This window comes from Muntiacus reevesi, chromosome 12, assembly GCF_963930625.1.
Source record: "Muntiacus reevesi chromosome 12, mMunRee1.1, whole genome shotgun sequence".
Lineage (NCBI taxonomy): Eukaryota > Metazoa > Chordata > Mammalia > Artiodactyla > Cervidae > Muntiacus > Muntiacus reevesi.
In genome coordinates this window covers 48,733,546-48,756,985 of record NC_089260.1, presented here as the reverse complement: position 1 = coordinate 48,756,985, position 23,440 = coordinate 48,733,546, and the positions used below count along the sequence as shown (strand labels likewise).

General features: G+C 39.1%; 1 protein-coding gene across 4 annotated transcripts in view; it reads right to left on the bottom strand.

The window, feature by feature from the left end:
• PDE7A (phosphodiesterase 7A) overlaps nucleotides 1-23,440 on the bottom strand; it is a 109,949-nt gene that overhangs the window by 24,382 nt on the left and 62,127 nt on the right. For all 4 annotated transcript variants that reach the window (XM_065903552.1, XM_065903550.1, XM_065903554.1 and 1 more), the window contains exons 3-5: nucleotides 21,848-21,931; nucleotides 4,783-4,934; nucleotides 2,967-3,030 (exon numbers count right to left, since the gene is read on the bottom strand). In XM_065903552.1, the coding sequence (XP_065759624.1) occupies nucleotides 2,967-3,030; nucleotides 4,783-4,934; nucleotides 21,848-21,931 (300 nt within the window). The remainder of the gene's footprint in view (nucleotides 1-2,966; nucleotides 3,031-4,782; nucleotides 4,935-21,847; nucleotides 21,932-23,440) is intronic.

The following is a 23,440-nucleotide window of genomic DNA, read 5'->3' as shown; positions in this document are numbered from 1 at the left end:
TAATAGAGTGGGTTGGCATTCCCTTCTCCAGCGGATTTTACTGACACAGGGATCCAACCTGGGTCTCCTGTATTGCTGGCAGATTATTTACCATCTCAGCCACCAGGGAAGCCCAAATATATCCTACCAGAATATAACCACTTTCCACGTTGCAGTGGACAAGCCAGGAGTCATCTGTCTTAGTGGGAATCAGAGCTTCTTCCCTGCCCTCCTCACAGTATCATTTGAAAAATCACCATAAGAAGAAACACAGGGCACACCGGCCCAATGAGCAAGAAGCGAAAACTATACACTTAGATACCAAGTACATGTAGCATCCAGGATTCATTCCAGGCAAAGCAGCTTTGAAAGGAAACCAGATCCAATTAAATACTGCAAGTTAAAAAGGAACTTTTTTCTGCCCACTTGTTTCCCAATAATATCTCTTCCTATATAGAATTCCTTAACTTTTGGGTGACTGTAGTCAACTGAGTATGTATTAACAGGTCATCATCTGTAAAACAAGTGGGTAGTTAACCACGGATGGCTTCTACTAACCCTTAACAACTCTAAGAAGAAATCATCTGGCCACCTTCTTCACAAAAAAGGGGTGAGATGATTAAAGAAGAGCTGGTGTTAGTTGCTCAGTCATGTCTGACTCTTTGCGACCCCATGGACTGGAACCCACCGGGCTCCTCTGTCCATGGGATTCTCCAGGCAAGAATACTGGAATGGGTAGCCATTCCCTTCTCCAGGGGATCTTCCCAACCCAGGGATCGAACCTGAGCTACCAGTGAAGCCCACAGGCAAGCCAAGCGCTACCCAAGTTAACTCACATGGACCAGTGGCTAGAACTTCACTGCCACTCTGATTCCACTTCCATCGCCACACCCCCTGGCTGGCAGGATGCCTTCTTTTTAAAAATAAAATCTAGAGAAAAACAATCAACTATTTCCGTGAGTGACAAAGTGTCCAGGGGACTAAGAATAGGCTATGAGCTGTTAAGTGTTATGTGAGGTTAGACCTTGAAGGTGTTAAGGGCGGCACTGTATTATCTATATTTATCCTGAGATAAGGACTAAATGAATATTTGTGTTGCATTGGGAAAGGGGAGTTTCCCAGATCTGGAAGAAGCTGAGGCACCTATATTTTCAAAGAGGGAAGGCTGCATGGAGGGACAGCTATGTAAATGCGATTAGAGTCCTTTCTATGAGGACAGGGAGGGGCAGACAGAGATAGAACAGGAAGAGAGAAGAAAAACAGAAGGTGGGCAAGTGGGAGGGAGGTTCCACCACGGAGGTGACCTTGACTGTCCTCACACTTGTGCCTGGGATGGTCTAGTTTATTTTCTGTCGACAGACACGGACAACTAGAACATGATCACAAAGTTGTCCTCACTGTGCCTGGCCCACACAGCTCAGAGGGAACAATGATGTGATACTAAAAAGCTTCTTCATTATTGTTCAGTCACTAAGTCGTGTCTGACTCTTTGTGACCCCATGGACTGCAGCACGCCAGGCTCCCCTGTCCTTTGCCATCTCTGGAGCTTCCTCAAACTCATGTCCATTGAGTTGGACCCATGCTATTCTCAAGATGACTATAGTTTGGTTTCCATATTTGGCTTCCTTGTAAAAAGGAACTTTATTCCAAAGTAATATTAGGGGGAAAAAAGGTAGTTTCAAAGTATAGCAGGGAGCCACATATTTATTTCATTCTCAACAGTGAGAACTTCCTCTCAATGAACTTCCCACTCTGCTTCATTTATTAAAAAGGCAAAAGAGACAAAGTCTAGTTGCACTATACAGGTACCACCAATTTTTTACGTCAAAAATTTTACACTAAATGAAAAATGACCCTCAAAGGGAATTTTGTTCCTGTGCCCAAAGATAATAAAGAAAAATGAACCTTGGCTCAGTTGGTAAAGAATCTGCCTGCAATGCAGGAGATCTGGGTTCAATTCCTGGGTTGGGAAGATCCCCTGGAGGAGGGCACAACTACCCACCATAGTATTCTGGCCTGGAGAATCCCTTGGACAGAGGAGCCTGGCAGGCTACAGTCCATGGGGCCACAAAGAGTTGGACACGACTGAGCGGCTAACACTTTTTTCACTTTCTGCCAAAGCAAAACAAAACTCAGAAAAAGGTAAACAAATCAGAATCACCTTTTTTTTCCCCCAACGCACTCATACTTTCCATAGATAGTGATTAGCTCCAAGCTCTCCCCCACCCCACCCTACCAGGGAGAAGCAGTGTCAGAAGGACCTGCTCTGCTGATCATAACACACCATCTCTCTAAAGTGTGCATAGAAAGGAGAGTCCGAGAACCACAGCGAGACGAAAAACCATCTCTCAAAAGGGCGTCAATCTACCACACATCTCAGGCTCTCGAAACTGGAATACAAGATTGGAGGATGTCATTGTACATGTATACAGCACAAAAAAAACCCAAAAGGGAAACGTCAAGAACCATGAGATACTAACGTTCACGTTGGGTTATTAACTGCAAGAGAAAAGAATAGAAAGTGTGTGCTCAGTCGTGTCTGACTCTCTGCAGCCCTGCGGACTGTAGCCCACCAGGCTCTTCTGTCCAGGGGATTCTCCAGGCCAAAATACTGGAGTGGGTTGCCATGCCCTCCTCCAGGGGAATCCTCCTGATTCAGGGATAGAAACCACGTCTCTTGCACCGGCAAGTGAATTCTTTACCAACTGAACCAGCTGGGAAGCCTCTTATTAACAGAAGTAGGTTTAATTAGAGATACCCAAGTGACGATGACAGTGATTACTTTTTATTACAACTAAGAGTGATAATCAAAAAGTAAAATTTTAGATGGATGCTGTAGGCTTACAAGATCAGTCACTGAAGAAGGAACAAAATGATGCTCCCTCAGCCAGCAGAGGGCGCCTATACTCAATAAATGAAAGCAGCGGCAATCCCATCAATGCAGCAATCCTGAGAATACATTAGAGTAAGTCAAAGTCTTCACTTACCATTTGTTAGTCTATCAAATAGAAAGATATCAAAATTCCAATTTCCAACTTTTTCCAGCATACACTGAAATGAAAACCAAACATTCCTACTGTAATTTAATCTCAGTAACTTTCTCTGTCTTTTGTAGATAGTCCATAAGGAAGCTAACAAAAACAGAAAGTGGTCGCTTAAGAAATGCTAATTATCACTCTCCTTAATCATGACCTTTCCAAACAACTCCAAAATATGTCCAAAAGGATAAACTCCATTTGAAAAACAAATAATGTTTTCTCAATTGATAAATGTATAGGTAAGGCTGGTGTTCCTTTTGACTTATTCTTATGCTCTCATGAATTGTCAATGATTCCAATACCCATCACAGAAGTGTAGTTCACACATTGCATGGTCTAGAAACTAGATTTTAAAAATCTAATAAAAGTTGTAATAGTTGAATACCTGCTACATTCCAGGTACTATTAAAAATGCTTTATTTTTGACACATTCTTACTATTCACACCAACACTATCATGTAGGCATTGTTTTCAACCCTCATTTATAGATGGGGAAAGAGGGGAAAAGTCATTAACTTGCTCAGTGAGAGAATCACAGAGCTGGGTCTTAAGTCAGGCGATCTGACTCTGGAATTTAGGTACCAGACACCTGTAGTATATACTACACTTAAATTATTTATTTGTCTTCTTAAAACACATTCCCAATTTATTTATTAACATTCCTTAAATATCCTAATAAAATAGTCGATAGCATTTACTACATAATTTTTAGGTTGATGGTTATTTCAGCCAAGCAAATAAGCCCCACAACAACTCTAAAAATCAAAGATATTTTTACACCATGTCTTTGTAACCTCAAAATTTTGTGGTTACAAAGAAAAATTTTCTTTTTCAAGAAAAAATTTGTATTTTGTACCCAAAAGTTCACTGTCATATATACATATATGGCTAAACCAGCATAAGCAATACTAGGTATTACCAGTAGAGATGATAACAGTCCTAACAACCAATGACACACAGACCAATATTCTCATTTGAAAAAGCAGAACTTGTGAACTTTTTTAAACTTAAAGAAAGTATGAGTACTCTTCCATTCAATTGTTTTATCAAACAGGGGAGCAAACATTTTCACTTTAATGTAATCGTAGACTGAGTACCCTGGCCCCATCTACGCAAACCTACAACATCTAACCTATAAGTGTTAAGTCAAAGAATACTTTTACAAATGTTAGAAATGTGAGATTATTAAAAAATCCTCATTTAGTAAAAAACAACCTCAGCCAATTTCCACCTTCGTTAAGATATTTCTTTTAAACTATATTAAAAAAACAATGCTCATAGTCACCGAGTTTAAAAAAACATTTAAATCTTCCAAATATTTCACTCATACAAGAGATTATGTAAAGCGTGACCGAAAGTCATGAGACTACCTGTGTTGAGTTTACTTTTAAACAACTGGAAGAGATCAACCAAGTCCCTTAACTATACTATAGAGAAATTACATCAGACAATCCATAATAATCTTTCCAGCATTAGGATCCTTGTGACCTTACAGTTTAATGTTCCACTGATCTACCTGCTGTTATAATAAATGTTGTAATGCTATAATACACAAAAACATTTTCATTATTTTAGTTCCTTGCTCTGTAATAACCTAATTAGAAGATGAACAGTTGCTCTAAAGGAAAAACCTATAATAAAAATTGAGTTCAACTGATTTCACATACCAAAAAAAGGCTATATAAAATCAGTACCATATGGGAGAAACAAGGCTTTGTTAAACTTATGTAAGAATCAATGTTTTCTTGAAGAAAGCAATACACACCTTGGCTTGTCCATTATAATCATCATCTAAAATGTTCAGAGAATTTGAAACAGTAGTACCACGAAAAAAGCGTGAAGATCTAAGATACCGCTGGAAACTTAGTAACCTTCTGATATTCCTTGCAGACACAGAAACTTCAATTTCAGATTGAGCTGAAATGAAAGGAGTAAAAAGGTGAGTAGAGTTAAGTCAAAACTGCACATAACCTATTAAGAGCCCCTTCTAGTTACATACAAATATTTCTTAAAATTGATCAACTGTCATGCCACATTTCTAGGAAAGAAGAGGTACTTTGATTTTCAATTAAACAGCTAAGAATGAAGGGGCAAATGGCCAATTTTATCAGCATTTAGAAACATAATGAGGAGTGTGGTTGGATTAATCACCAGTTTCTTCTTTTTTTTTAACTTCCAAGAATGATCACCTCTCACTCTGTCGCTTCAATACACTACAGAAACACTACAGACCAGGAAGACAAAAGCTAGTTTCAAACTGTCCTTCACATGAGAAACCAGGTACCCAGTTACCTATGAGACGTGGAACTCAAGCATCTCAAATCCTAACGAGGTATCATTTCAAATTTCTTAATGACAACTTTATTTCGAGGAAAAGGAGGCAGAATGGAGAATAATGTAGTCTGGATACTGACATGTCTTCTTTCCATGAGTATAACCGTCATGTTTCCCTGCAGTGTGGGAAGGAACCAAAGTTTCTGGGGCACCAGACAAAATAACAGACTGTGGTTAAAAGTTATCTTGTAGGGAATGAAGTCTTCAAATTCTATAAACTAACTAAATTCAGCAAAATGTTCACAATAAAAAACATGAAAATGAAGGCTAAGGATCAACAAGTTAGCTTCTCTCATCTTAACTTCCATTAACTCTCCAAAGGTCGAGTGACAGGCAATCAAACACATTCTCTAGTGTGTGTCCCATCACTTAACTCTTCTATCAACCTCTATTACCCAGTGTTTTCTCATCTATAAAATAATGGCAGTGATATCTAATTCAAACAGTGTTGGATTAAATGAGATAAATATATACACAGGTCAGATATATAATAGGTTTCAAAGAAGTGGTGCCAGTGAAGATGGTGATAAAATTCATGCTGATGCCCCTGCTTAAGAGGTAGGTATGCCTCTCAGTAATTCTTCCAAGTTCCAAACCTGTTTCATGTTGCTCTAAATAAAAGTATTCATTGGTCTATCAGCATTTCAAAGTAAACTCCATCTCCTTATCCTCGAGGAAAAGGCCTCATTTTCCAGGTGCTGGCTCTCTCCAGACTCGACTCCGGTGACACCTTCCCTGGGACGCGCACCTGGACACCTGCATGCACATCCCCCATCTAGGAGAGACGAGGGCACCTCCTCTGGGTTCTCACGGCTACCTGGGCAGACACCAGCCAGACTTCTGATAATGTACAAAATTACTTATCTCCCTGTCTGCTTCAACAAATTATGACCTCCAATATAGGCACAAACTACTTTTTCACCTTTGTATTTCAAAGCCTAGTAATGGTGCCATGCAGGTATGCATAACATACACTGAAAGAATGAATGAATAACTGCATGTGTGTGCATGTGTTACGCTGCTTCAGTCGTGTCCAACTCTTTGTGACCTCATGGACTATAGCCCACCAAGCTCCTCTGTCCGTGGGCTTCTCCAGGCAATAATACTGGAATGGGCTGCTATGCCCTCCTTGAATAAGTGCATACTGCTTGCGAAATAACTGATGAGTTCTGAGGTTCCCATACACTCATATAAGCCAGAAACAACACACAGTTATGTGGTTTTTTTCATTTTTCATCTCAGTGAATCTAAAATAAAGAGTATCTAGAACAATTGTGGAGTTACCTTTTGATCTTTATCAATATGACTTACATAAAAAGGACTGGAAGCAAAATGGAAACACTATTAAATATCAAGTGATTATGTTTGAACTAGAATTAGTATGTTTGAGGAATGAGGTTAGCTTAAGTTCAGAAAATGTTCCATGTGCTTTAAAAAAAAAGTATCTCATTTAGCCCTCTACAGTGCCAAAAAATGACTATTATTATCTTCCACTTTATACATGAAACACTGAATCTACAAGAGATTATATTTAAGGTTACACAGCCAATACAGGGTGACAACTAGATTTTAAAACACAGATCTGCTTACAAATCCTGTGTCCACAGTATTACTCACAAACTTCTTACTTCAAATCTACCATATGGTTTATTTTTTTACCATATGGTTTATTGACGGTTTATGATAAAAATCTTGCATACACCATCATTCACAATTGTCCTTATTTAGATGAAAGTATGTACAAAAAGACAGACATAGGGAGAAAAGCTAACATGCAGAAATACAAGTATTTAATGTGACCCTTCTAATGTTATTCCTAGAAAAGACTGGACCTGGAAGGGACAGAGTGGAATGACATGAACACATGGGGACCAGACGAGATCTAATTAATACTAGTACTGCCATCTCTGTATTTACAAGGCACTTTACAGTTTTACAAGAGTACATTCACACCTGTGATCCCGTTTAGTAATTACAACAATCCTGTGAAGATGGCAAAGATTATCATTCCCATTTTACAAATATAACCCCAGAAACCAAAGTAGAAATGCTGTATAATTAACGTATTAGAGCCAATACATTTAAGAAAGCTTCTAAAAAATGCTGCAGAAGACACATATTCTATTAATTATACAAAAGTAATCTAAAAGAGTTCAAGGTCATAAGCATGACTTCATGAGCATTCCCTTCTGTTCAGTATCTTAAATCACACAGAGAAGGTAACAGTTTCTGGCAATCACTTTGCATCCAGACACTGATAGAAGGATCACTGCTCCCAAATTACACGTCCAAACTAACCCATCCTTGAAGTAAACTTGAGAGTCTCTTTGGGAGGATAATTATGTAAAGTCCAAAAATTGAATGAGCCTCCTCTGAAGGGTTCAATCCACACTGTGCTAAGTGCATGCAACAACACGCTAGGATTTGCACAATCAATGTAAAGACAGCTGGCAGGGTCCAGGAGTCAGGGCTCTGCTTTCCTCTTATTTTCTAGGTGACTTCACAAGTCGCAACTTCTTGATGTCTCACCTCCCTTAACTGGGGGGAAAAAACAGAAAACTAACCATAATTTATGTCCTTTTTCTCTTGCAGAGCCCTGAAGTTGGGACTCATTATCAAGAATTCTGTTTTGACCACATTGAGCATGAATATTAGATATTAGCTCAAGACGAAAAGCTCACTCATCATAGGAGCCCAATGCCTTCCAGCAAGACTGCTGCTGCTGCTAAGTCGCTTCAGTTGTGTCAGACTCTGTGCGACCCCATAGATGGCAGCCCACCAGGCTCCCCCGTCCCTGGGATTCTCCAGGCAAGAATACTGGAGTGGGTTGCCATTTCCTTCTCCAATGCATGAAAGTAAAAAGTGAAAGTGAAGTCACTCAAGTCATGTCTAACTCTTTGCAAACCCATGGACTGCAGCCCACTAGGCTCCTTCATCCATAGGATTTTCCAGGCAAGAGTACTGAAGTGGGTTGCCATTGCCTTCTCCCACAAGTAACATTTACAACAGGGTAAGAACAAGACCTTTACTTAATGACAGAACCAGCTCTAACAATTACTGATTATTTCACATACAATCCAAGAAAGGTCAGAGTAGCTGTCCAAATGAAATGGCAAACCATCCAGTGAAAAGAATTTTCTCCACCTAGTGGGCAAGAAACCTATATCTAAGATTACATTCTAGAAAGAACAGACAATTCCATGAGACTTTACAGAGATGGCAATGCAAACGAACTCAAAGGTTTGCCTGAGACTTAATATAGGACCAGATTGGGAGATGGAGTGGTATTTTTTTTTCATTATGTTTTTTTCAAATGCCCTGCACTCACGTTTTAAAAATAAAAATCAAGGAGGGAAAGGAGGGAGAAAAGAACACAGCGATAAATCCTTACCCCTATCCCATTCCCAATCCAATCAACTGCCAGACCCTCCCCTAAAATGATCATCTTTTATCTGAAAAGTTTTGTGGGTATGCTTCCTGAGTGTTTGGAGCAAACATGTGGACACCCTGTTATATACTATGTTTCTACTTCTTTTACATAAATGGTAGCATATCCTAGTCCTGTTTTGTACCTTGTCTTTAAATTTTTCTTAGCGTTCTTTCCCTATCAGTACACAGAGACCATCCTCATTCTGAGTCTGTAAAGTATTCCACCATATGAATGGACCATAATCTATTAGTCCAATCCTCTACTGAAGGACATTGCTATAACTCTACAAATTAAAAAATATCTCTGTTTTACTAAGTATACTTGTGTTTCTATGACTTGTTTTGTCTGCTACCTTAGATGTCACCTTTTAATGTTGTGTTATTACATTCTTCTTTCCCTTTTCCTCTTTCAATATCTGTTAGTGGTCAGAGTGTTTCTCCTCCCCTTTTCATTTCAACCCCCATTTTCATTTTAGTTCAGCTCTGGAATTAAATATTCAGGTCCTTTTACTATGGCTTCCCCAGTTATCTTTGTCTTTGGGTTTCAACAATTTGGCTTTTTGTTATTTTTATCAGATTTTAGTTGCTTTACAATGTTGTGTTTAGTTTCTGCCATACAGCAAAGTCAATCAGTTATATATACACATGTATCCCCTCTTTTTTAGATTTCCTTCCCATTTAGGGCACCACAGAATGTTGAGTAGAGTTCCCTGACCTATACAATAGGTTTTCATTAGTTACCTATTTTATACACAGTGTGTTAGTCACTCAGTCATGTCCGACTCTTGGCGACCTCATGGGCTGCAGCCCACCAGGCTCCTCTGTCCATGGAATTCTCCAGGCAAGAATACTTGAGTGGGGTGCCATTCCCTTCTCCAAGGGACCTTCCTGACCCAGGAAATGAACCCAGGTCTCCCACATTGCAGCCAGATTCTTTACTGAGTCACCAGGGAAGCCCTTTATACATAGTATCAGTAGTGTGTGTGTGTGTGTGTGTACATAGTCACCAGGGAAGCCCTTTATACATAGTATCAGTAGTGTGTGTGTGTGTGTGTGTGTGTACATAGTCACCAGGGAAGCCCTTTATACATAGTATCAGTAGAGTGTGTGTGTGTGTGTGTATACATATATATATGTATATATATATATGTCAATCCCAAACTCCCAATTCATCCCCCTACTTCCACCCTTCCATCCATAACTTTGTTCTCTACATCTGTCTCTATTTCTGCTTTGCAAATAAATTCATCTGTACCATTTTCCTAGATTCCACAGTTAAGTGATAATATATGACATTTATTTTTCTCTTTCATTCCGTATGACAGTCTCTAGGTCTATCCATGTCTCTGCAAATGGCACTGTTTTGGCTGAGTAATGCTCCACTGTATATGTGCACCTCATGCTCACCCTCCTTTGAGTTCACCGAGCTTCCTGGATGTGTATATCCACATCTTCATCAGCTGCAGGAAGTTTTCCACTGTTCAAACAGTTTTTTCTGCCCTCTCTTCTTTCTCCTGCTGGGTCTCCTATGAGTCACATGTGGTACACATGAGGATTCCTCAAAGGGTTTCTTGCACTCTGATCATTTTTCTTCATTCCTTTTCCTTTCTGCTTCTCAGTCTGGATTATTTCAATGTTCTTATCTTCAAATTTGCTGACCTATTCTTCTGCTCAGTCAAATCTGTTGCTGAATCCCTCTAGTGAATTTGTCATTTCAGTTATCATACTTATCAGCTCCAGAACTTGCTGGGTTCTATTTTATAATTCCTATTTATTGAGATTTGGATTTTGTTCACACAGCGCCTTCCTGATTTCCTCTCATTCTCTGCCTTGGTTTGCTTTAGCTCGTTGAGCATTAAAGACAGTTGATTTAACCTCTTTGATTAGCAGTTCCCATGTGTGGGCTTCCTCAGGGTGGCTGTTGTGACGTTCTTTTGTCATATGTATGGGTCATAGTTTCCAACTTCTTTTTACGTTCTATAGTTTTTCACTGAGAACTGGACATTGTGCGAATTATACTTGGGGAACTGGAAATCTAATCTCTCAATCTTCCAGGACTGTTTATTTTTACTTGTTGTGGTCTGAAGCCAACTGTTTTGTGATTTCTCCAAACTGGCCTTTGCCTATCTATCTGACTTTGTTTATTCCTTGCTGTGTGTGGTCACTGAAGCTCCTATTACAGTATCGCTGAAGTCAGTTGGTGACCCAACACAGACTTCCTTAAATGTCTGGTTCCAAAGGTTCTTTAACTCTTCCGGTAGGTGCTGCTGGCCGAAGCCTCTGCAGCTGAAAAGGGATGAAATCCAGGCAAACATCAGTGCCCATGCCTCGGAATCTGCCAGGCTGACCTAAAGACGCAACTCTAAATTTTTGGAGGACTGGATCCCCACTGCCCACCCTGGCTTCAGCAAGCCATGACCGGAACAGCGTTCCCACAGGCTGAGGGGCCGAGGAGTGGGTGACGGTCACGGGTCTGTGCCGCCAAGCGCCAGAGAGCAGCAGCGCCTCCCTCAGCGAGCAGTCCTGAAATAGTGAATCCTGCCCATCCCCCCTTTAAAGTGGCTGTTTTGATGGAGAGATCAACCCCCGGAGCTGCCTACCCTGTTATTTTGAGGCACACCGTCACTTTCTTTTAAAAGGTATGTTTTTCCTGGTCCCTTCTGGGAGGAGCTGCCCTAAGCCTTCTCTTCTCCTCAACCTGGGTTTGAGAATGGGGACAAGCCGCAAGGGAAGGCTTAGCAGCCCAGAAACAACAGCTGTCAACAGTCTGGCCCTCAAGGTAGTTTTCAATAAATTATTTCCTACATACACATAAAGTTTCTCTTTTATCCCACACAGTTCACAGTTTTTTTTTTAACTTAAAAATTCATGAATATCTCTTCAAGTCAGTAAATGGAATTTACATGTGCCATCATTTTTACTAGTCAAAGATAAAGTATGAAAATCATCATAATTTACTAAATCTTTTTGCTGTTCCTAACTTTCACATTTCTTACCAGCAATTCTGTAATAAACATTCCTGTGACTAAATCTTGGCACCCATCCTGATTCCCTTAGAACAAACCCTCAGAAGTAGAACAAGCACACAGGAGACAGTTCAATGGAGAACAGGTTTTCTAAAAGAAAATGACAGAGAAATTTCCAGAACTGGCCTAGGATAGCTTCCAAAGTATGACCAAAGAAAAGGGAATCAGTAACTTTAAATCAAGGATGAAGCATGATGACATCATTTTAAGGTGGAAAATTTTAGTTTCTTTAGGTTTGTTTCACCTACCCTATCCTTCCTCCACACACAGATACACACTGATACTTCCTATAAGTAAGAATAAAGCTTCTATATTGAAACAAGCAAGTAGAGGACACATGGGGAACTGCGGACAAGAAAGAGTGATCAGGGATTTCCCTGATGGTCCAGTGACTAAAACTGCATGCTCCCAATGCAGGGGTCACGGGTTCAATCCCTGGCCAGGGAACTAAGATCCTGCATGCCACATGTGCGGCATGGGCAAAAACAAATGAAGAGAAAAAAAATATATATATATATAGTCATATATACATATAATATGTATATTATATATATACATGTGCAGCGTGGGTAAAAACAAATGTAGAAGAAAAAAATATATATATATATTATATAAAAGAAGAGTGATCCTGAGAACTTAACTAGTACTTCTATGCAGACAATTACTAAAAAAGCTCACCCCACACCATATTACATAAAATCTGACCCAACTGCCAATATTCTCATGAACTCATTTTGTGACATGAGACATGCCATTATTTATTTCACAGCATAACAGACAACAGATTAAAGGTGTCTTTATTAAAGCCCAGCTTCCACCAGGCTAGGACTATTTAAGTCCTAGGCCTGTTCTAGTTTACATGGTTACCTACATTCCAGTCCAGCTTAGAAAGCCGACAGGGCTCAGTGACTTAATCAAGTTACTATTAAGAACTGTTGGCGCTGCTGGTTCTCTTTTAAAATATCACATTACCTCACTGTGTGACCACAAACAAACTAGTCAGCCTTCACCAAAACTAAATGAGCCTTGTTACTTAATGATCATGGGAATTACTTCCAGTCACCCACCCTTGGCTTCTTGGAGCCAGCAATGAAACGTGGGATAGCAGTAAATTTAGAAGCCGTGTTTTTCTCTTGCTTTTCTCCTTCATATTAGAAAGCAGACTGAAAAAAGAAATCTAGGCAATAGGTTAAGGAAAGAGACGGGCTGGAAAATCGACATACCTTGAGCAGTATCATGCCCAGCCCTCCTAGACCCTCTTCTCTGTCAAACAAATGGCATGGCAGAGACATCACCGGCATTTAGTTATTAGACAAGAAAAGATTTTTCACAGAAAAAGCTTTTGGATTTTGAGACTTGATCACTACCTGCTTTAATCGCCCACAAGAGGGCGCCCTGCAATCACTATTATCTGCTACCTTACCACGGTGACAATCATTTAGATGCATGTTAGCATGAGTTCCCCTTGGAGATTGTTTAAAAAAAATTTTTTTTTTTTTTAATTCAGTGCTACAAGGTTTTAACTCTAGACTAAAGCAAGGTCATACTGAATGGTAAATGAATAGAAAAATTAAGACATTCTATGTTCTAATCTCTCTTTACTTTTCCTTAAAAAAGAATAGGAGCCGCATCAGGAAGCCTACTGTTAAATACTGAATAAATACATTTAGTTACATCTAAATTCAAGTTTTCTTGGAAGAATTTTTACATTCAGCATGCATGGATAAAGGGGGGAAAGTAGCAGGGTGCTGAGAACGATGGTCTTTAAGCAGTAGCCTGTACTGATACGGAGCGGCAATGCAGCACGGGGAATGAACACATGAGCTATGGAGTCATACCCCCGGGTTTGAATCCCAGGTCTGCCACTTCTACTAGTTTTGTGACATCAGGAATGTTATTTAAGTTACCGAATTGAACCTTAGTTTAATTACAAATGATGGAACAGCCATCTTTGCAGGTCAAACAAATACTGGTTAAAAGAAATATAATAGGAGAAACTATATTTCTAATTTCAAATTTAATTTCAAATTTCCTATTTCCTTGTAAACAGCAAAGTAACGACCAGGCAGTACAGTATGAAAGAGAGCAAGAAAAACAATATAACAACAACAAAGTCCCTGTTTAGTCATTAAGTCATGTCTGACTCTTTGGAACTCCACGGACTGCAGCAAAGCCAGGCTTCCTTGTCATAGCTGAGGGAAACGCCATGCAACAACTTCCATTCTTAAAGGGAAGAAGCGGTAAAAAGGGTCTGAATTTGCGTGGGAGTTACTGTATACTAAAGACTTAGATAATCCAAGACAATAAAATCAGTATGACATAAGCTTTTAAGCTCAAAATAAACACAGAAGCAGATGTTCTTTCTGTTCATATCACTAAGTATCAAAAAAGTTCCCAAGTCTAACAGGGCCCTGTTAGGAAGATAAAAAGCAACCCAAGTGCACATGAGGCTCTAAGGCAAAATTTAAGGAGAGTTTTGTCTGTTGTCACTGTAGGTCATCATAATAAAGACAACATGAGACCTCGGATTCAACATAAGGGCACTGGCCTGCCTGAATTCAGTTTACGGCTAATACCGATCATACTTAGAGAAATACAAATGGGACCTTATAAAGTCTAACTGATAGAAGATACACAGTTTAGTCAACTTGATGCAACAAGAATATATTCAATCTTTATAATGAATCATAAAGAAGACTGAGTACCAAAGAATTGATGCTTTCAAACTGTGGTGCTGGAGAAGACTCTTGCAAGTCCCTTGGACTGCAAGGATATCAAACCAGTCAATCCTAAGGGAAATCAACCCTCAATGTTCATTGGAAGGACTGATGCTGAAGCTGGAGCTCTAATACTTTGGCCACCTGATGCAAAGAGCCGACACATTGGAGAAGACCCTGATGCTGGAAAGACTGAGGGCAGACGGAGAAGGGGGTGACAGAATATGAGATGGTTGGATGGCATCATTGACTCAGTGGACATGAGTTTGAGCAAACTCCACGAGATAATGAAGGGAAGCCTGATATGTTGCTGTCCGTGAGATCGCAGAGTTGGACACGATTGAGTGACTGAACAACCAAAAATAAGTCACTGGCTGCCAAAAACCAGAAACAAAAAGACTAGTAAGGCTAAAAGCCTTTGAGGCTACAATGTAAATACCTTGAAAGGTTCCCTTGGTATGGGGTGGAATAAAGCACTAAAGTGAACATAAAGGCTCAAGATAACGGGCAAAACACATTTACATAGAATGGAACATTACCATGTGTCAGGAATTAAAAGAAAACGGAAAACTGCACTTGTGTGGACATGAAAGAAACATACTGCTTATACAATACAACATTGCCCAATGTTGGCAGAGAGACCAGGGTTTCCAGTCTGGATGACGTCAATGAGCTTTGGTGAATTCCATGAAAAGAGGGAACTGTCAAGCTGACAGCTTCAGTTACTGTTTAATAATCATGTCAGAATCTTTCAAAGGAAGATCTTAGATTTTCTAAGTGCACATTATGGAGCAGAATTATAATAATTCTCTTATGTTTAAAGAGATTAGAATTTGTTACTATAGAAGCTAAACAGAAAGTGTAACTAAAAGAATAATTTATTAAATGTAGGGACATTGAATTTAGAACAAACATGAATTTTGACAAAAACTCAATATGGAACCCATTAAGTCCACCTAGTTTAAGAGTCCAACATGTTATATTTCAAGAGAACAAGTGTATGGTCAATTGGACATAGAAAAATATTTGTAGGAATATTTGGGGCTCTTAATCCAGACTACAGAAAGCTGGTCACTAAAGCCAGCTGACTCAAAAGAAGGAAGCTGACAGGAGGGAGGCTCCTTGAAAGACTGGTGAGGCGCTGTGATGCTCAGGAGCAAAGAAGCTGCATTAGGGAGACACAGATCGGGGGCCTTTTCAGTTCACACCACTCAGCCACCAGCCTAACATTTTTGCCACTCTCTTGCTCTCTCTAATCAATCAACTTCCCTCTTCTCAGCCTTCTTCTCTCCCCCCACTACTTTTTCCTCCCAATTTTTCTTACTGTACATATTGCTCATTATTATCAGGTGCTTCAAAACTATCAGTCTTCGCAACATAAGTAAGGAGACGATACAGTTTAAAATTAGTTGAATGAGGGACATCAAGATCAGTTTATAAATGCCAGAGGACCAGAATTCTGGACCTTAGTGGAAGTAATTCCTAGACAGAGTAGGTCTGAAAGTTGGGGATCTTCTAAGAATAGGATGAATGTCGAAGTTTTTCAGTAGCTGTCAAAGACGTGTCAATGTTGAAATATCTGCCAGAAATGAATCAACTGCCTATTGAGAAAGTGCACCAAGCCTTTTAAAAAAAGAAAAAGGTGTATATTATAAAATGATCACATGATTAGAAGAGTGAACTGCTTTATCTGCGAATAATCCTACCGGTTTCAACATCATTACAGGATTCCATGTATAGCTTTGGGGGACAGACAAGGGACAAAGAGGTTAAGTAAGAACCACCAATGTGAGCTCTTTGCTATCTAAACAAGCAACTAGTGATAAGCATACTGTGAATACTCATGGTTGTTACGACACTTTTAAACACTATCACCAGAAATCGCTCTCAATCAGTAAGCAATCTTACATCTCTTTTTGGGCTGAATAAAAACTTCTGACTAATGTAAGCATCTGAAAATTTCAGCAGTATCTTTAATAAGTTAAGATCTTCCAAATTTCTTAATAAACACAACCCATCATATAATTCCCAGTGAAATGTAAGTTCTGGTAAAGAATCTGCCAGTAATGCAGGAGACCTGGGTTTGATTCCTGGGTCAGGAAGATCCCCTGGAGAAGGAGATGGTAACCCACTCCAGTATTCTTGCCATGGACGGAGGAGCCTGGCAGGCTACAGTCCATAGGGTCTCAAGAGTCGGACACGACTTGGTGACTAAATCACCAACATCCAGAGAAGAAAATATTAGTACAAAACAGTGCCCCAAGGAATGTTTCTGAGCATCCTAAAATAATGTCAACAATGACTTCCTTACATGAAAAATCCCTTTCTCAAACTATGCAAATATGTATGATATACATTATCTTTTGTACTATAAGGTAAGTAGTAAGAACTCAGAGGTAAAAGAAGGCTTCATAAAATTTCTTTAGTGAGAGATGATACCTGGGAAAATTTTTTGTTTTCTTGTCCCATAGAACCAAGATAATAACACCTGATAAGTTCACAAAGAAGCTAGCATGAACAGTCTACTTAAAGCATTAGAGACCAAGACACAAACAACCAAACAAAACCCCCCAAAAAACAAAACCTAGTTAAGAATGAAAGCTTCTGTAGGATTCCATTAGTTGAGGGAAGATTTAACTTTTAAAGTAGAATCTGCAACAAACTGATCTTCAACAGATCAGAATCTGAACAGACTAACCCTGACTGCAGATTTACAACACACCAGGTGTTTGGGAAAACACTTCTAGCAAAGAGGATTCTCGGTCATAAAAATCCCTCCACCCTCTGTAATCATGAATACAGGGTAGTTTCAAAATGTCCTCCCAACGTCTGAACTCTCTCCCTTCTTTATAAACAACCACAGATCTGATCTAATATTGGTTAATAAATCTGTACTCTGAGTATAAACCCCTGATTCTTAATAAATGCATAATTTAATTACTACACTTTTAAAGCTTTTTGCTTGGAGATCACAAAAAGTTGCAAAGCCAAATAGTACAAGGAATACTCTTTATCACATACCTCTTTACTCAGATTTGCCATTGTTAACGTTTTATTTCACCTGCTTTACCATTTTGTACTATGTGTGTACGTGTGTGTACGTGTGTGTGCGTGCACTGTGCGGTATGTGACCTGATTCTATTCTGAACATCTGAGGGTAGGTTTTAAACATTCTGGTGTTTACCCTCAAATATTTCAGTGAGTAACACCACAACCTAATTAATACATGCTCCTATTATAAATGAGACCAACATGAATGTCTTCACACCTACATTCACAATTGTATAAGATTATTCCCTTTGCATACATTTCTAGTGTTGAAATCAAAGAGGAAAAAAACATGTTTAAAATTCTTGATGCATAGTTTGTAATAATGTGAACTTCTATCAGTAGCACCTTACTGGATTATTTGCTTAACCTGCTATACCTGATAGGAATCTGTCTTAAGAGGCTGAACACCGCTTCTGTATTTAATGTATTTCCATGTTCAGCTAATTTTTTTCTTTTGCCTCTTTATATCCTTTTAGAAAGATTCAAAGTCAGAACTCTCACTGCATGATAATGCCCATGGCAAATCCTATTGTGAAAATCCATTTACAGGCCTCATGAAAACAAAAATAACGATTTATGACAAAGGATAATCCAAAGCACAGAAACTCAAGGCAGATAATGTGATATCTATGTAATGAAATCATTATTGAGGTCCCACTTGTTAACTTGGGGCCTGTAATTGTTCCCTAACCAGCTAAATAGCTAGAGGAGAATGCACTTTGATATGGTAAATCCAAACATTGTTTCTTATGTACTAAGAAATCTTTTTTTTTCCCCATTTATTTGTATTAGTTGGAGGCTAATTACTTTACAATATTGTAGTGGTTTTTGTCATACATTGACCTGAATCAGCCATGGATTTACATGTGTTCCCCATCCCATTCCCCGCTCCCACCTCCCTCTCTAAGAAATCTTTTTAAGATCACACTTCACCAAATATGCCAGATTAAAATTTTTTATTTTCAAAATTCTGAGTGGTGTGATAAATAGAGCCTACTATAGCAGCAGAAAAGAATGACTCACTTTTCTCCATCTTAAAAACCCCTCCAAATTAAATGATCATCTTGGCTTAGAGAGACACTCCTGTTTTGCAATAACTACAGGATCAGTTTCACAGTGATAATTTTCAACTGTGGCCCAGAGTCTAGGACATTTGTCACGATGGGGTCAGGAAGAGAATCCGCAATCCTCAGAAGCTGTGTGGACTCCTCTGACACCGGACCACAGAGGCTCCACATCCGGAGGTTATTAGGGTGCAGGCCCAGGTCCCCAAACCCGAGGAACCTCAAGCCTGGGACTGCTTCACATTGCCTCTCACCCTTTCTTGTCACTCGGTTTCATTTTTCAGCCAAACTGGTCATCTGTATCTCTGAGAAGGAGTATTTCATCCCTATACCTTTACTGCCATCACTGATATCTATGATCATATTTTTGTGTTTAGATTTTATATTCTTTGCTCCTGGTTTCATAATGACTTAGAAGATAAACATCCTATTTTAATTCCATGAAAGATTACTTCCAATGATGTGACCATTTCTAAGTTTCCTCTTCCACCAAAAAGTCCCATTATGTCTGTTTAAGATTTCCAAAATCTGTTAATAATTATAATATTCAAATTCTCTATTTCACTAAATTCAGTTAAAGACAAGGGGTAGCCTAGGGACTCACAATGCAACTGCATTTTTCTTTAGGTCAATATGGAGACGTCACCATTTTACTGATATTCTTATGCAGAGCCAATTTTTCTAATATTACAATATTTACAAAGAATTTTATCTGAACATTTCAATGGGTAATATGTTCACATGAACCAAAATTCAAAAGGGTGTACAACGAAAAGTTTCTTTCTCATGTCCTCAAGCCACCACAGTTTCCCTCCTGGAGGCAACCAATGTTACCAAGTTCTAATGTATTGTTACAAAGAAAAAGTACTCTTCCTTTCCCAAAGAAACCAGCTAAGCTTGGAGTATTCTTTTATGCTATTCATATTCTTTTTACTAACATTTGTTTCCAAAGATTTTTTTTATAGATATTTACACAGAGTATTATATGTGCCTCTTGAATACTTATTTGCTCTACACAGAAATAAATCTGAATGATTCCTTTTTTTTAATCTGAAAGAATTTAAAGAGCTGTGAAACTAATTGTTGTTTAGTCCCTAAGTTGTATCCAACTCTTTGTGACCACCTGGACTGTAGCCCACCAGGATCCTCTGTCCATGGAATTCTCCAGACAAGAATACCGGAGTGGGTTGTCAGTTCCTTCTCCAGGGGATCTTCCTGACCCAGGGATCGAACCTGTGACTCCTGCATTGGCAGGCAGATTCTTTACTGTCTGAGCCACCAAGGAAGCCAATAATCAGTCTTTTAAAGACCCTGAATAATTTGCTGTAAAACCTCAGGACGTCATGCTTTTAGAGAGGTAACTGCAACTTTCTACAACATGTTGATCCCAGAACTCTTTTACACTCTTAAAATTATTAACTGCCCCAAAGAGCTTTAATTTATGAGAATTATATCCAGTGATATTTTCCATGATAGGAACTAGAACAGAAATTCAAAATACTTAATGTATCGTTTCATTTAAAAATAACTATAGGATTTCTGGTTTCTGGAACTGTATAGAAGGAGCTGAGAAGGTGCCATTCTGTCCTACCAACACACAAGAAGCTGAATAGACTAAAAAGTCAACAACTCTTCCAGGATGCACTCACTGAAGAGGTGGGAACACGAGGCGACTCACCACCCCAAGGCTGGAGAGATGGACGAAGAGAGGTAACTTGCTGGTGCGGAGACTCACAAACAGAAACTGGGAACCAGTGCTGGGGCAGAGGAACCTGAACATAGTTGGTGAGCTTCTGGAGGGTTCCCTGAGAGTTAAAAACTTCAGGGAAATCTAGGCATGGGCTGAGTACAGCAAGAAGCTTGTGAGATTTACCTCCAGGAGCCTGATCAGGTTAATCCCACAGTAAACGCCTGCCAAAACTCACAGAGGAAGAATTGGCCAAATTATATCTATTAATACTAAAGAACCTGAATCATTAATCAGTAACCTTCCAAAACAGAAAACACAAGGCCTAGATGGGTTTCACTGGTGAAATTATTTAAGGAAGAAATTATACCAATTCTTTACAATCCCTTTCAGAGGTTAGAAGCAGAGACAACACCTCCTAACTCACTCTAAAGAGATGCTATATATAAAAAAGAAAACTACAGACCATTATCTCTCATGCACATAAATGCAAAATTTCTCAATAAAACATTCCCAAGCCAAATCCAAGAGTCTGCTTCCTCCAACGAGGTTTAATGTTGACTTCTGGCAGGTGACTTAGAGGCTCTAAAAAAATCACAGATCACCTTAATCTAACCAATAACTGAGATACTTTAAAGCGGGATTTACTTCTAACACACAGCACTTGGAATTTCTAACTTAAGCATAGAGAGTTTACCAGGACAATCCCCCAGCCCTGGTGAGTTATAAACATCTGTTTTTGTTTTTCTAGCCTTGGGTGTTCAACAAAAAGCTCTGCTCAGCTTCTCACCCACTTTCCCAGCATCAGCAGATGCCACTAAGGGGAAAAGTCAGCTGAAATGCCAGGCTCATCTCTGGCTCGATGGTACTCTCACACACTCAAATACATAATCTTTTATATTTTGTCCAGTTTTCTTAATGTTTTTAGTTGGAGTGTTACTACAAATGATCTATCCAATGTTACCAAAAGCGGAACTCCTCCAAAAACAGATTTAATATGTAATATTCAAGGGTCTTTAGAAGTTCTGTTTTCTCCTTTTTCTTCATCATGTGCTGGAACCAAACAATGTTTGTTTTCAAAAACATCTTTCACGGTTATATGTATTTTTTAAAATAAATTCAAAGGATACATCTTCTTAGTGATGAAATACCTTTGTAAAATATCATTTGCACAGAAACATTTTATCTATAGTAGTGAAGACAAAACATTTAGAATGAAACTTTTTTGAAAATGTAGCTTTAAAAAAAAAGAATGTACCAAAGTAATTTCACATTTAAATTAGAAAGAAGAAAAACTATTATCAGCTTTCATATTTCTATAATTTCCAACTCTACTTGCCTCTAAACATTTATGAACATTATTTAGGAATAAAGTGTCATTTATAATGACCTAATGTTTTGAAAACATTTTGAACATGTTTTTTCTTGTATTCTTTTTCCCCCCTTGGAAAATTACATCATTTTATGAAGACTGAAAGTTTACTGGAAGTCTGAGAGAAACAGTATATCTGCCAACACTTACCATGAAAAATACGAAAATCAATATATGGATGAGAACCTCGTCTTTCTGATTCAAATCCTGCTCGACTCCTTACACGTACATCTCCTAAACAGAATGAGGGATAAAATGAAAGTTGAGACGGCTGCTATTCAGGAAGAAGCTCCCACATGCAATAAAGGTCTCAGTGGTATCATACTCATAAGGAATGGCCTGCTAATGATATAAATGGAATAGGTAGTTAAGAGCTGATTTATTTGAAGGGGTTTACAAATTTTTAGCACTGAGCTGTAAGGCTAGATGAACAGTTTTTTTTTTTTTAAACCTCCCTTACAGTAATTATAATCTCTATTTTAGAGTTACCTTCTGAAAGATGACTCAAGTATATGATAATCCAAACTCATATCTTATTACTCACATGGAGTTAAAAAAATCCTGAGCAGGAAACTTTAAAAAGCCACAGTGAGAAGCAAATATTTACCAAGTGTCTACTCTGCCTAGTACTATACTATAGGCCATATGGGATATAAAGAAATAGAAAATATATTACCTATTCTCGAGCAGCTTACATTTTTTGAAAGTTATAGAAAATGAAAACATTAAGTATTTCGCCTGAGACGTTTAATTTGATCAGCCTCTTTTCTCACTGAAAGTGGGTGTAGTCAAGGTCTTCGGCTGTAAACTTCCTTGTTGATAAGCTCAGTATGTGACTCTTGTATCCACAGCAACATAAACACTGCAGTCTTGTGCCAGGTACTCTTTTTGCGCCTTGAAGACATTCTTTTATTTAATTCTCTAACCAACTCTGAGAGATAGGAATCTTTTTCTTTTTAATATTTATTTACTTGGCTGCATCAGGTCTCAGCTGCAGCATGTGGGATCTATTAATAATTTCCTGACCAGGGATCAAACCCCTTACACTAGGGGTACAGAGTCTTAGCCACGGGACCAGCAGGGAAGTCCCAAGAGATAGGAATCTTAACCCCCATTTTCAGATCCAGTAACCGAGATTTCTAGATGTTAAAGAGCACGCACAGGGCCACAGAGCTGGTATGAAGCAGAGTCAAGATTTAAACCTAACTCTGCGGGCTCCAAAGGCAGGAGCTTTCCCATTACACTTCCACAGCCTCCAAGTTCATAGCCTTTCAGTCGTCAGTGCCCACACCTGCTTACAACTCCACTTGCCTGGAACGCCTTCCTGCTTATGCTTCGTTTCAAGGGGCCTGTCGGCCACTGTGAGTCTATCCTATAATGATTAATCACTTCTCTCATGTGGCGATGCCTTCACTCTGGATCAAATGTTTACCGAGCACTTGCTGCACGTCAGGAAATACAGCAGTGAGCAAAATACACAAAGTCCCTGTCTTCATGAAGTGCGTCCTTCCATGCAGAGACCAATAATGGAGCAAATAGATAATTCCACTCTATGGAAGATGGTAACAGCAACATGGAGAAAGGAAACCAAGGAAAGAGGAACAGGGAGGGAGGTGAGGATGGCCGGGATGGGAAGCTAGTCATGATGTGGTCAGAGACCTCAGTGAAAAGACAGTATCTGAGCAGGGACCTGGAGGCAGGGAAGCAGCGAGCCTCAGGGCCACCTGGGCAGAGAGGGTTCCA